The sequence below is a fragment of the Gastrolobium bilobum genome, unplaced genomic scaffold, assembly GCF_033153095.1.
Source record: "Gastrolobium bilobum isolate Gb01-03AN ecotype WA unplaced genomic scaffold, APGP_CSIRO_Gbil_v1 utg3001, whole genome shotgun sequence".
Classification (NCBI taxonomy): domain Eukaryota; kingdom Viridiplantae; phylum Streptophyta; class Magnoliopsida; order Fabales; family Fabaceae; genus Gastrolobium; species Gastrolobium bilobum.
This window is the reverse complement of record NW_026898188.1, coordinates 136,415-152,251: the sequence shown is the minus strand read 5'-3', so window position 1 is coordinate 152,251 and position 15,837 is coordinate 136,415. Positions and strand designations below refer to the sequence as shown.

Here is a 15,837-nt window from a genome sequence, read left to right as displayed (position 1 = left end):
ACTTGATTCATCTCTAAATTTGGTGGCTTTTGTGACAATAAACCCTTTCCTTTTTTCTTCAAGGTAAGTACTAAGTAGTATAACATGCTATTTACACCTATCTAGCTCCTCCCATTCCTCAAATCAACCAAACCAAACAAAAGAAAAAAAGATACAACACAACATCACCACCACCACCTAGATCCTACCCTATCTCTCTTTTTTCTCTCTTCAATTTTCTAGGGTTGTGAAGATATCATCAAAATCAATGGATCCTGTAACAGCACAAGGACGTCCTCTCCCACCTCCTTTTCTCACTAGAGATCTTCATCTACACCAACGCCACCAATTCCAACCACACCACAACCACCAAAACAGCGAAGATGAACAAAGCGGAAATGGCAACGGTTTAAACCGTGGCCAAAAACGAGATCGAGATGAAAACAACGCCGGGGCCACCACTCCAACCGGAGGCTCCGCCGCAGGTGAAGCCAAAGAATCAGGCTCAGCGGGGGGAACCGGAGAAGGAGGTAGCGAAATGGGTCGAAGACCAAGAGGTAGACCCGCGGGTTCAAAGAACAAACCAAAACCACCAATCATCATAACAAGAGACAGTGCAAACGCTCTCCGATCCCACGTGATGGAAATCGCCAACGGCTGTGACATCATGGAGAGCATCACCACCTTCGCGCGGCGGAGACAGCGCGGCGTTTGCATTCTCAGCGGCAGTGGCACCGTCACAAACGTCACTCTCAGGCAACCAGCTTCACCCGGTGCAGTTGTGACACTTCATGGAAGGTTCGAGATTCTCTCCTTGTCAGGCTCGTTCCTTCCGCCGCCGGCACCGCCAGCGGCATCGGGGCTGGCCATATACCTAGCCGGAGGACAAGGACAGGTTGTTGGTGGAAGCGTTGTGGGACCCCTTTTGGCTTCTGGTCCGGTTGTTATAATGGCTGCTTCTTTTGGTAATGCTGCTTATGAGAGGCTTCCTTTAGAGGAAGAGGAAACTCCGGTACCGGTTACCGGTAGCGGAGGTTTAGGGTCACCGGGAATTGTAAGTCAACAACAACAGCAACAACAACAGCAACAGCCGCAGCTGGTGGCAGATCATAACACTGCTTCTCTATTCCATGGAGTGCCTCAAAATCTTCTCAATTCATGTCAATTACCAAATGAGGGTTATTGGGGTGGAAGTGCTCGTCCTCCTTTTTAACTTAATGTTTCATGATTTTCGTTTATCTTTGTTTTTCTTTTTTCTTTTTTTTTTCTACTTGTTCATTCTCCTTCTTCCTTATTATAACTTAGTTTTACCTTTAATTAATTAAGCCTTTGATGGTATTGATCTTTTAGAACTCGGTGTTGATGAATTGAAGAAGGATGTATAAATTCATGAATTTTTGGTGGGGTTTTATGATTGCATCTATCTAATGGTTTATTTTCTTTCCTTGTTCGGTTAAAGTGTTTGTAGTTGCTTCAAGATGAAGCAGTAGCATCTATCATGTGCTCTCTATTTTCTTGCTGCAATTCTAGTACCTTTTCTGATAAAGAGAACGGTTTTATATTTTTCTCTTTTTTATTTTATTTTATCATTTGTGCCTTTTTTCCTGTTTGGGGTGATTTCTAGGACTTCGAACATAGATTCAGATTCTAACACACGATCTATATATAACCCCACAAAAAATATATATATATATATGAACTTGTTCTAATTTTTATCTGTTTCAAGAAAAAAGTCTAGGACATAATAATTACCCTCCTTTGTAGTAATTAGAACACACAAACTCATCCATCATTACCACTCACTCTCAGTTTCTCTGCTACTAATACCCATCATTGCATCCAAACTCTCACCCTTTCCACACCCATTTTCTTAAAATTAGCACCATCATTAATACTCTTAAGTTTCGTAGAGAAATAATATTTTTCTCCATTATTTATTTTATTTTATTTTTGAAGTTGATAACTCTTAGAAAGTAACAGATGTTGGGAAGTAAATTTCATCCATTTCAAGGAATAAGGAGAATGGGGTGTTATGGGCTTCACTCTGTTTGTCTGTCTCTCTGTGATTAGGGTTTATTATGGAGGCAGAGATGAACATTGGGTGTTGGGTCACACGTGCAATCCTCTGTGAGAAAAAAAGCTCCTTTTCGAGGCAACAACCAGAACAAACACACATCAAGACCAAGCGTTAAAGCCTCACTCTAATTAGTGTCATTCACACTAGAGAAATAAAGGCCTGCAAGTAAAACCAAAGTTGAGGTAAGTTATATATATATATATATATATATATATATATATATATATATATATATATATATATAGGGTTAGGATCATTTTACACCGGTGTAAGTTACACTCTTAATCTTGTCCACTGATCTCATTTATATCTAAGGGCTCAAATTTTTTAGTAATGTGAGCCATCAAATATAAGTGGATCAATGGTCAAGATTGAGTGTAAGACTTCTAACTCTTACACCAGTGTAAGAATATCCTGTCCCATATATATATATATATATATATATATATATATATATATACGGATACGTTATTATACCTACCACTCTCATTCTCCAACACCGTTAGATCAGAATCTTAAGAGGAGAGAGAAATGATAAAGTTAGTTGAACTAATGATGTTGGAAAGTGATAGATAAGGTAGACATAAAAAAAATGTAGGTAGAATAACTTATCTAATTTATATATGACTAGATCATTTATAAATAGTAGATTCTATTTATATCTAACTGCTCTGATTTCTCATTTTACACTGATGTAAAATGATCTTGCTATATATATATATATATATTATAGGGGAAAGAGGGAAAGAGAGATAAATAAACTCAAAGTTTTGTCTTGATTATGGAATAGATGCTCCTTGAAACCCTAGCTCTTTCTGCTTCCTACACTGTTATTCCACCAATACCAACATGCACTTTGTTTATTAGTTTCTATCTTTTCCTTGGATTCTATTCTTAGCTTGTCCATTTCCCCTAGCTGAGTTTTCATATAGATCAGCACTTCCCAAAGATCATTCTCCATAATGTAACACTTCCTGAATATGTCTATATATAGCACCACTTGTGTTAAGGGTGCCATTTTGGACACTTCCATATATAGTCACTATATATGTATTCTTAGTTTCACATCTGAACAACATGCAGTAATATATATTGAACTTCTGAATTATTTTACACTTCCTATATATATTTAACTCATAATAAAAACGTATATGTAATTTAATTAATTACACTGAATTCCACATCTTTTATATTATTTTTTATTGTAGCTATATACGAGTCTTACTATATAATACTGAAGAGAACTTTAATTAACATTATTTTTAGAGCCCCTTCATTAAGAATCAGAAACTGCCCTTATGTAGTTTCGAAGAATATATTTTCTTTTGTTTTTGTACCGAAATTAATTTAATTATCATCACTTCTAGCTAGCTAGCTAGCTTTGAGCATCAAAATCATGGAATAAACATCGGCACGTAACTTTAGTTCTTTCATGTTCTTTAGCTTTCTTAATTTGATACTTAATCGCTTTTAAACATGTTTTTAGATGTGTAGTGTGCATATTGGTGGACCATGACTTCTGTGCTTTAGATGATTATGCCTTTCTGCTTCATCATGGTGAGCGTCACTTGGAAACTGAAACTACATTATAATAATATACAATTTATAAGATAATAAGATTCCATTATGATGAACATGTTCATCTCTTGCTTGTTTACTCGGCAATTTGTTATCTTGATGATAAACCCTTGGCTATTTAATATGTTGATCAAAAGCTGACATTATCCAATTCCATTAACAACATTGTGTATACCAATTTCTTCGCTACCTTTGTATAGTGTTCTTGTTCTTTTTGGAAAAAAATATGTGGGTGATATTCCTGTGTTATTGAATGGATGAGAGCTTACGTAGATTATGAAATGGAAAAAAGATTGAAATAAAAAAAAACTTATCAAATTCGAGGATTAGGAGAGAAAAAAACCCCTTAAAAAAAGTATAACTGAATTCATGAGATTGTTACGTTGTTTGTTATGGTTATTTATTATTTTTAGTAATGTAGCCTTCACAATCTTAATTGCTTTTACAAAGAAATAAAGATGGAGCTACATTTTCAGATAGTTTTTTTCTTCTTAAATTTACATTTATAAAACTTGGGCGTAGTGTCATGAATAGAAGTGTTGTGTAGATACTATTTTGAAGTGGCTTTAATTTGCCTGTCAATCCAAAGTCATAACTAATATGGTGCTTCACCATATATATTATCTACACTTTTGTATTAAATCTGAACCTCTAATTATATTTAGGCTCAAAATCCTTCCCAGTATTCGTTGGGTAGACAAAGCATACGCATATATATACCTAAATAATTTTGTTTGGCCAACTTGAATCAAAGTTCTATTAATTTTTCTTATGATATTCATAATAATTGCTTTTTCCTAGATACTAGGAAATAACCACAATTGAAATATCATGAATTAGATATTTTTAAATGCAACATATACCTCCTTCGACCTCACCAAGTATATGATCATGCTTCACGCATGAATCCCCCCCTTCAAAGGTTTTGTTAATTCTAAATTCAGTAGGTATTGACTGTTATAAATTCAGGAAATAATCAATTAATTGACACTTTTCATAAAAATGTAGTCTGTGAAAAAAAAAGCATGGCAATTTCTTTTACCGATCGAACACATCACTTTCTGACATATTTTTAAAAAGTTTCAATTTCAATACAAGTAGTCAACTCTTAAAGAAAAGAACATATCTCTGTTTGGATTTTGTGATATTTTAAAAAATATTTAGCTATTTTAATTAGAATGTATATATATGTTAAATTTTCTTGTGTCACACCACATGTGACTTATTAATTATTTTTCATGTTAGTGTGGACTTATTTCTTAGCAAGTAATTGAATTTGAAATAATAAATTTCATTTATAGTTACAAAAGAAGTTCTAAGACTTTTTTAAGACTAATTAGTAGGGGGGGGGGGGGGGGGGGGGGGGGGGGGGGGGGGGGGGGGAATTAATGATACAATGTGGATAATGTTCAATAAAATTCAAATATTGTATCATATTAATCTTCAAATTATAGAAATAAATGCTACTAGAGCTTAAGTTATGGATAGCATTATTAATTGATTATAATAAAATCAATGCTTTTAGGGATAGACAGAAGCAACATGCCCAAGCCCCACTAATAACTAATTACGAAGGAAAACCAACTAATAATTAAAAAAGTGCGAAGTAAATACTCAATTTCTCAAAAAGCTAGTATCTTGAAATTTATAGGCATAAAGAAGACAAATTACGCGTTTGAGTTAAATTATTATTTTCTTTGTTTAGAATTTTCTACTCAATTTTTTTAAGTCAATTTATTTTTAATTCAAAATAAATTAAGGTTTAATGTTTTTCATGTTGTAGAAAATAAATTTATCTCTACACACATAAAAGTGTGCGCGGTTCATATTTTCTTCTTATGGGTCCACACACTTTTATATATCTGCTTGTAAGAGATAAATTTACATGTTACAATATGAAAAATATCAAAACCAATAAATTAATTAATGAGATTAATGTTTTTCGTGTTGTTTATCTCCTACACACTATAAAAGTGTGCGAGGTTCATGTGAAATCATATAAAAAAAAAAAAGAAAAAAAATATAAATCTCATATATATTTTTTTATATATGTACAAGATAATTTTATCTTATAAAAACATTAATTCCTATGAGTATGTATGGAATGTGCGTTACACAAAGCTTTTCATCTAAATTTATCGTCATGGCTTCCACTCGTATATGTCCAAGTCCAACATCACCTCTCACAGTCACATAAGTTCCACTTTTGTCCTCTACTTTTGAGATAACTTTTTCTGATTTCGCTCTATACGAGGAAGGTGCTTCATCTCTTACAAGACAAGCTTCTACTACCTTAAACTAGTAAACGTTATGTATCCTAACCCAACAATGTTAGAACAGTTTGAAGAAGAGTCATTTTTGGTACTTCAAATTAATTCAAAGAGATATATAAATGCTCAACCCCAAAAGTCCACCCTCGCTTGCTCATATTCTTGTCCTCATTATAGTAATTGCTTCCTTTTTTATGTATCAATTTCAGTTTCACTTTAGCTTATTGATTTTGTTGGGTTTGCTCTTTTACTAAAGTCCAAATGGGTTATTAGTATGAGAAGAGCCCAAGGAACCTAGAGCCCAATGAGCTAGGGTTTCTTGGAACCCATATAAATAGTACCTCTTAAGTCATCAGCCTCCAAGGTCCTTTTTGTGAGAAAGAGGCAAGCTCTGAATCTAATCAGTGCCCACACACTTCCCCTTCCTCCTCGAGAGATAGTTTGGAAGATCTGCCACAGTCCAGCTTCAAGGAGGTTGTTCGTGCTGCGGCGCTGAGGTGAGCTGTTCGTGAAGAGGAATCCTACAAGGGAAGATTCTACACGAGACCTGCGCACCGAGAGGTAATTGTGAAACAAGGATGATTCGGTAAGCATACCAATGTACTAGGTCCTAAACCGCTTCCGCATAAATCTAAGATTTCCTACAATTGGTATCAGAGCCTTGGCTGTACATTGGTATGTGAATCTAGTTTCACTATTCATGTAATTAGTTTTGCTTCTTGAAATGTGGCACCTAGGGTTCTAGGATTATGGTATGAATCTAACATGTGTATTTTATAATTCATTTTCATAAAAGTTTAAATTTTAATCGGTAAAAATGCTTTAATCCATGGTTAGGGTCTCTCGTGTATTTCTCGATTTGTAACAAGGAGGCTAATCCCATATGATTAGGTTTCCTCCTTGCTGTTTTTATTTATTTTCGAAATTTCTGTGTATTTTTCCAATATTTTGTAAAAGTTCAAGATCGAGAAACCGCGAGTAAGATGCGCAGTCAGTACTGTCGAAGACTTTTCGAGGTCTTCCCGATCTCGGAATCAGGAGATCTATATATGGTTGGAAAGAGGACGGAAATACGAACGCAACGGTGGGTGGATCACCGCTATCGGAGACTCCACGCTCCACCACGCGCCTCCACAAGAGGCTGAGAGTGGCCGCCACTCTCCAGAAAATAATGGGAGAGTGAGGGAGCGTCCGGCCACCTTTTTGGGTGGTTCCGGCGGCGGTGCACTCGTCTCTACGTGGCGGTCCTTCCCCTGGAGTTTCAGCCTGATTTGACTTCGGGTGACGGCGCGGCAGACCTGACGGCTAGGGTTCCTCTTTCGCGTCCTAGGGTTTCTCGCCAAAGGATTGGGTCTTTGGGCTTTTGGGCCCATGAAACCCTAAAGGGGCTTGAGACAGATACTATGGGCTAGGCGAAAGTCGAATTCCAAAGTTGTATTATTTAATTTTATTTTATTTTATTTTCTTTAAAATAGGAAGGCATGGATTAAAGTAATTATGATTTATTATTTAATGCTTTTATTGATTGGTATAAATTATATGATTGATAACATGCTTTATTGCGATAACATGCCATATAGAATAGGTGGTGCCATATTGTTGCATAACTTGTATGATTGCATGAGCATAATAGCTATTATGTCTTCAGCGACTAGTATGATAGTTATTATGGGATTATTTTGATTTTAAATCATCCTAAGAAATTAATTAATAATTATTATGATTTTTATTAAAAATCTAGATTAATAATTGAATTAATTAATTTTGGATAATTAACATCAAGACAAATAATCGTTATGGAAATTATTTTGATTTCAAATTATCCTCATAAATGATAATTATTATGATTGTTGCAATCTAGATTAATAATTAAGTCAGCTATTTGGATGATTTAAATCTAGAAAAATAATTAGAGAAAATTTCCTAAGAGAATTCTTTTATTTTGCGAGTAATTTGTGGGTTTTTTCTGAAATGGTCATGGAATAACACACGCTGCATACAACATTCATGTATCATGATTGTTTGGAGCACACGCTGACGTAAAGTGACCGGATTTCAGGACCTTAATGCTTTCAAAATTATGTTAAGCTTAGTGCACGTTTATCGGCGCTCTTACTTATATAGTTTTTGAAATCGAACAAAGGATACTCTCAATTAAATAATTCTTGGAAATTAGAAAATGTTGCTTATGTTGAATGGAAGGAGATTTAAATTAAGAGATTAATTTAACCTTCAAGCGCATTATAGGACCATTAATAAAATAATCATGTGAAGTCCCATCGAATAAGCATGATTGGATTTTATTAGATTGGACTTAAATATCTATGGGAGGAGATTTAAATTAAGAAATTAATTTAACCTCCAGGCGCATTGTGGGCCTATCAATAAAATAATCATGTGAGGCCCCAACGGATAAGCATGATTGGATTTTATTGGGCCTTAATAATTTCAAAATTTTAATAAAGTATTGTACGTCCCATCGTCGATAATACTAAGTTATTAAAGATAATTTTGAAATTAAACAATGAATTCGACTGGGCTTATGAAAATTCTCAAACAAAAATGTTGAATGGGTGAAGGTTTTAAAAATTAATTAATTTTAAAACCTGCGGGCTCCATTTGTGGGTTTATTAGTGAAATGGTTATCGCTGAAGCCCCATCGGATAAGGATAATCAGATTTCACTAGATTAAATCTTAATAATTTCAAAATTTTAGTAAAGTATTGTACGGCCCATCGTCGGCAATGCTTAGACACTAAGGATAATTTTGAAATTAAACAATGGTTAATTACATTCAACTTTGGTAAAATTGTTAACCCTCCCATCGAGGCTCTGGCAATGGCACTGAAGGCCCAAATAACAATTTTGGTTTTTACAAGTGACTTGCCCATCGTAAGCCTTGTAAAGATAAACTGAAGGATTGTTAACAATAAACAAGAGTAGTTATGAGAATCTACTTGCACTTCGTTTGTTTATTGCATTATTTGTTTGTAATTGTGTGCTTTATATGTTTTTCAGAAAATATCTTAGAAATGATTTTGAGTCGAAAACCTCTAGATGGTACCAACTATGAATAAGTGAAAAGCAAATTTTTTGATATTGTTCTAAAACATGGAAGCTAAAATTTGTTCTGACAATGCGAGGGCCATAGCAACCTGCAGAGGATGCGTCTTAGGAAACTAAGATGCATTTCTCAGATTGGGAAAGGGCAGATATGGTAGTTCGCTGCTATGTTCTTGTCAGTCTTTCCAAATACTTGCAGAAGCAAGTCTACATGATTAAGAGTGGAGTAGAAATGCTTCAGGCTCTTAATGACATGTTTGTTGCGTCTAGCAGTTCTGCTAGACAGAATGCAGTCGGTGCAGGCTTTGCTAAGAGTCTTGTTAAATCCAAAGGGAAACCCAAGGGTGGTAACAAGAACAAAATAACTTGGTTATCAGTTGTCAAACCAGTTGCTATGAAGAAGCCGCAAGGCAAGTTCTTCAAGTGCAGACTGAAGGGACACTGAAAGAAAAATTGCCCAGAGGTGATGAAAAGAACCAGACATGGGTATATTGAGGCCTGATCAGTGAATGAATTATTGATTCAGGAATCACTGATTATGTTTGTTACTCTTTGTAGTAGTTCAAACATGGCATACCTGTCAGCAATGGACATAGATATTTTAAGCTTGAAAATGGGAACTTGTGTCTGCATTTGCAGTAGGACAAGTTATTTATAAGACTATGGTTTTGGGTGACTGTTTATTTGTTCCAGATTTCAAGAGGAATTCAATTTTTGTTAGTTGTTTTGGTTAAAACATGGGTTGACAATGCAATTGATTCCTCAGTTACATTTCGAAGTTCATCTTCGTCTTGTTTTTTCTGGTACATTGTTTAAATAGTCTTTATTACATATGTCCTATACCCTTTTTTAAATTTGTTATGTTGAATGGAAAAGGTGATGAACAAGAACATTCACCAAAGAAATAAAAGTTTCAAATGAAACATAACTTTGGCCTTTGTGATTGAGTCACATTATCTCAAGTAGGAAACATGTTTTAGTTAAAAGAGGGACTGAAAGTTCAAGAATCTTTTAACTAACAGCTACATGTTAGTCTTATTTGGAAGGTAAAATGGCCAAGCAATCCTACAAGGGCCAAAAAGGTTTGCGCAACTATTCAACTGGAACTGGTACATACTAATGTATGTGGACCAATTAGCGTTCAGACCAGAAGAGGTGATGAGTACTTCATTATATGAATGTTTACTCTGGATTTGGACAGATGAACCAAGTGTGTCGTAAGTCTAAAGTTTTTGGAAATTTCCAAGAGGTTTAGTCTGACGCAGAAAAGCATGTAGGTGTTCAAATCAAAAACACTTTGGTCTGACTAAAGTGTTGGCTGCTTATCTGGTAAGTTCAGGTCTTACTTGATTTAAGAGGGGATAATTTTCGTAACTGTCAACTCTAAGAACGCGTTAGTTGAATGAAGTTGCAGTATGCAAAAATCAAACATTTCTAGACTTGGTGAAGATCATGTTCAGTTATTCATCTTTGTCAATGTTGTTCAAGGGAGATGCCTAAGAGAAGGAAATGTACCTTCTTAACTTGGTTCCGTCAAAGTTTGTTGTAAAGACACCTAAAGAATTATGGAAAGGGTGCAAGCCCAGATCAAACCATATTCGGATTTAGGGTGCTACGACACACGTCCTACAACAGCAGTCAAATGAGATGGAATCTTGTATGGAAGAGTGCATATCTTTTGGCTACCCTAAGAGAACTAGGGATGATTTCTTATTTAGTCTTAAGGACAAGATAATCTAAGTGAGCTCTCACATGATTTTCTTAAAGGAGGACTAGATAAGAAATTATAAGCTCTTAAGTTAAGTTATTCTTGATGAGATTTATCTCAGATCAAGAATTTCAAGAATCTCTAGAAGCTTCATCCACTGTTCCCTTGATTGTTCAAGAGGGGATAAATATATCTCTAAGTGAACAAACAAGAGAACCATGATTGGAAATTCAACATGATAATATATAAGTGAAACTAGTAGAAATATTAGTATCACATGTAAAGGAACAATATCAAGTATAAGCGGATCCTCAAGAAATTGAAGATCCATCATTTGACCCACTCTTTGTTTTACCTATAAATACACAAGGTCTAGTGCAGTACATTCGTAGTGGGAGAGAACCTTGTTAACTCTCAAGTTGTCTATTGTTGAGTGACATTGATCCTACTAGTTACGATAATGCACTAGAAAATGTTGTTGATCAAGTGTTGCTCAAGCTATGAACAATGAGATGAAATACTTGTACTTCAACTCCGTTCGGTCCTAGTAAAAACACCAAGAGGGGTAAAACCAACAAGGTGCATGTGGACATAAAAGGCAAAGAGAGGATGGACAGGAAGGTGAAAAACTTCAAAGCTAGCTTGGAGGCATTTTTTGCCAGACGCCATGCTTGAGTCTATCCAGATTCTCTTGGTTGCTATAAGTCTCAATTATGAGATTTAATTTTGGGAGTTGGATGTCAGGATATCTGCATACTACAACCAAAAAGGGTTTATAGCAAATGGGTAGAAACACACGGTATGCAAGTTGTGAAAGTCTATTTCATAGTCTTAAGCAAGCATCCAGGTCTTGGAACATCAGTTTTGATCAGGTTATCAAAATTTTGATTTTGAGAGAACCTTGATGAATGATGTGTATTTGTATGTAAAGGATTCAACGGAAGACAGTAGTTTTTCTGGTACTTTATGTAGATGATATGCTCCTTATTGGAAACAACGTGGAGGTAATATCAAGCATAAAGAGTTGGCTAAGTTAGTGTTTTGGTATGGAAGTACTGGGGAAGCCAATTATATTCTTGGTATAAAACTCTTATGAGGCCGGAAGAATAAGTTGTTGGCATCACCTCAGGCTACTTACATTGACAAAACTCTTGCCAAAATTCAACATGAGAATTCTAATAGAAGAATTATAATTCTCAGATGTGGAATTCATCTTCCTAAGGAGTAACCAAAGACTTCTAAGAAGAAAGAATGCATGAGTAGGATATCTTATGCTTTGGCAAAGGTAGACTCATGCATATCATGTTGGGCATTAAACCAGACATCTGTCATGCAGTGGGAGTAGTGAGATAGTACCATTTTGAACCTAGGGGAATACTAGATTATTGTTAAGCATGTACTCAAGTATCTTTGGAGAACGAGAGATTATATGCTGGTTGGGAGTCTTGAAAAGCTGAGTTTTCAAAAATTCAGTTATTTCAAGTGGATATTGACTCAAGAAAATCAACCTCGAGCTATGAATTTTTCACTAAACTCAGATAGCATTAGAGGTGGATCTTGCAGACCCAGTTACTAAGAGTTTGCCAGAACTTGTGTTCGAGAGGCATGTTACTTCTTTGGGTCTTAGGAGGATCCCAGACTTGCATTAAGCAAGTGGGAGTTATTGGTTTCATTGCGCTCTTGGAGTAAGACAATGAAACAATAAAATAATTTTCTGAATTTCATAAATAAGGTTTTATTTATTTATTTTGCGCACTATTTACAAACATAAAGGTCCGGATCAAATTGTGGAGTATATGATCATATGGATACGTTCATAGAGGACATGATCATAGGTTCTCACAATTGATGAATGGATTCACAGCTGTTAAATAAAGTTGGGCACTTTATTTAGGCTGCAATATTTTATGAAATGGTTTTGTCTGAATCATTGTAAAATATTGGTGTGAGTTAACATTCACATTGAAAGGATCAAGGAGAGATTTGATTAAGGTTGTTTTTCTGTCATAAGGTATCAAATCTCTAGTTAACTATAGTTATGTAATTGCTCTTAATCCTGAGTTTATTATAAATAGGTAATCAAATAGTTTTCATTCTTTGATTTACCAACGGGTGAGGTTCGATCTATTGACGGCCAATAACTCGGTATTTTGGGAGTGAGATTATTTGATTATCGGTATTTATGAGATAAACAACATGGAATTTGTAGGATATGTCCCCTTGATATGTTTCGGTACTTGGATATTAAAGACACTGGCCAGTGCATGTAATCCATTAAAGAAACTATCATAGTCAAGGGAATAAATAATTGATTGAGTTACAGAAAACTTGTCAATCAATTATAGACATTCTACAAAGGGGCGATGCATATTCATGTTATAAGTGTTGTTAATCTTGGAGTTCAAGTTCGGGCTTTTAGTGGAGTAGCACCGAATTAGATAATCATTCGTTGATTATCAGGAGCCTTGATTAATAACAGATGGTAGATCCCCAAGCTAGCTTGAGACAAGGGATGGGGTATTTTTCGGATAGATGATGACTTATGGGTTACATGATCTTGGGTTTTTACGACTCAAGTTTGTATCCAAAAGAGCAAGTGGGAGATTGTTGGGTTTGCTCTTTTACTAAAGCCCAAATGGGTTATTAGTATGAGAAGAGCCCAAGGAACCTAGAGCCCAATGAGCTAGGGTTTCTTGGAACCCATATAAATAGTACCTCTTAAGTCATCAGCCTCCAAGGTCCTTTTTGTGAGAAAGAGGCAAGCTCTGAATCTAATCAGTGCCCACACACTTCCCCTTCCTCCTCGAGAGATAGTTTGGAAGATCTGCCACAGTCCAGCTTCAAGGAGGTTGTTCGTGCTGCGGCGCTGAGGTGAGCTGTTCGTGAAGAGGAATCCTACAAGGGAAGATTCTACACGAGACCTGCGCACCGAGAGGTAATTGTGAAACAAGGATGATTCGGTAAGCATACCAATGTACTAGGTCCTAAACCGCTTCCGCATAAATCTAAGATTTCCTACAACAATTGTATGCAAATGTATAAGGATGGTGGCAGGTAGTCTATTTTTCTTAATTTTTTTTATACATAAGCATATGTATATAAAAAATTAATTTTAGAGTGCAGGTAAAATCTACGATTTGTATTACGATTTTACGATTTACGATTTTTTATTCCCTTTCCGATTTTAGGTAAAATTCTGATTTTGACTACCTTGGGTAGAACGTCTCTTCCATCATCATAGGTCTCATCCGCTTATTCACACTCTTCAATATATCTCCCACACAATATCTCTTCCATCTTCCTTTCTGTCATCCGAATTGCAACTTCCTTCAAAATTAAAATGGCATCTTCGACTTCTAACTCAAAACAAGCAAGATTTAAAAGAAAGCTTCAGCTGTATAAGAAACGACAATTGAGAAACCCACACAATTCAGGTAATTCTGGTCTTTTGCAAACAACACTCACTTAACAAATTTGTGTCATTTGTTTTTTCCTTCAACGAAACTATTTCATTTAAATTTTATACTCAACAATAAAAATTCATATCCCTTTTTTTTTGAGTTACCCAACCCTAATTACCTCTTTGAGGCGAGTTGGCTCCCTCTGGTATCCCCACGAGCTTCGACTCTTTGAGCCGGCTATGGGACTAATCCGTAGTGCGGGGGATCAGTGAAAATTCATATCCCTTTGTACTCATAAAATATTGTTTCTCTTTAAACAATTGTTTCACATAGTCTAATGCCCAATACCAATTTCAACTATAATAATAAATTAAAAAGGTTTAATGCTTTTAAGGTTGTTTCTATTAAGTAAGTCTTTTAAAGAATTATATAGTTAAAATATTAATTTTTTTTTCAAAATTTTATAATTTGTAACCAATTTAAAATAACAACATTTTACATGTGTTAACTCATCAAAAGATTCTTGCAGTATAAATTTATAATGTATAATACATTTTTAAATGTCTTTCATATGCATTATTATACAATTGCTCATATTTGTTGGATATCATTGATAGTATTAAAAGAAAATCAAAATCCAACTCTATGCAATGATTGTATTATTCCTTTGACGAAAAGAGTGAGACACATCTGTTCCTGCAGCTAATTTTCAAGGTTAAAGTTATTAATTTTAACTTCTTCTATTTAAATATTATTATTTTTATTTTATACATCAAACTTATTAGCAATTAAAAATAAATATATACTATTTTTTTTTAAATTTGTAACAATATTTGTAGGGTTAGAGGAAAATCAACTTCGAAGTCGGTGTGAGGGTGCTTCAACTCAACAGAGAAAACAAGGAAGACCGTTACAAACATTCAATCTTACATCTGCTATACAAGGTCTATTTGTAGTACAAAATTATTCCTATTATTAATTTTTTAAATTCTTATGTTCAATTAAACTCACAAATTCTAATTTGTGTAGAAACAACACATGTGTCGACACCATTGACTAATTCAGCAACAAAGTTTAACCCAAACAAAAGAATTGCACTGTTGGAAATCTCAAATGGTAGGTGATTTTATAATTTTATGTTTAAACCTCTAATACTTTATAATGGCAACAAAAATTTAAATATTGTTGTAACACCCCAAATCTCTAACAATTTATAAAAATAATAAAGATAACAATTTCAATAATTTTGTAAATAACTGCAAAATTCAAAATAACTAAATTTGAGAAATGTTATCATAGACAAGCGCAAGGCAAAAATTTATTACAAAAATTAAAAATAAAACTAAAAACTAAGTTCAATGAAAGAATGAAGATTTAAGCCCTAGAGCTAGCTAGAAAAATCTGAGTCGTTATCCTCACTGCTCACTGCTAGCCCCATCCTTTAGAACATGTTTCACTGAAAGTCTGCTCCCCCGTTGAATCATTGCAGTCAAACAAACACAAAAGTCAACAAAACTGGTAATCTTAATCAAAAACAAATATATAACTTAATATAATAGATGAAATCAAATAACAGCGGACTCAAATAATAATTCAATATTTATTATATATATATATATAATTAAATCTATTATTACAAATTAACGTTATTAAATTTTTTTAGTGGGAAGAGAACCATGGTAGACCCGGAGATACATGTACGATGATTCATTAGATATTTCATTTAACAAAGATAAAGAGGTCTATTTCTGCTTCTGCCCG

At 34.5% G+C, this 15,837-nt stretch overlaps 1 protein-coding gene across 1 annotated transcript; it reads left to right on the top strand.

Annotated features, from left to right (window-relative positions):
• Nucleotides 1-247: 247 nt before the first annotated feature.
• On the top strand, nucleotides 248-1,192 carry LOC133313673 (AT-hook motif nuclear-localized protein 22-like). The gene has a single exon (XM_061515070.1). It carries the CDS (start codon nucleotides 248-250, stop codon nucleotides 1,190-1,192), a length of 945 nt encoding a protein of 314 aa, XP_061371054.1.
• Nucleotides 1,193-15,837: the final 14,645 nt, after the last annotated feature.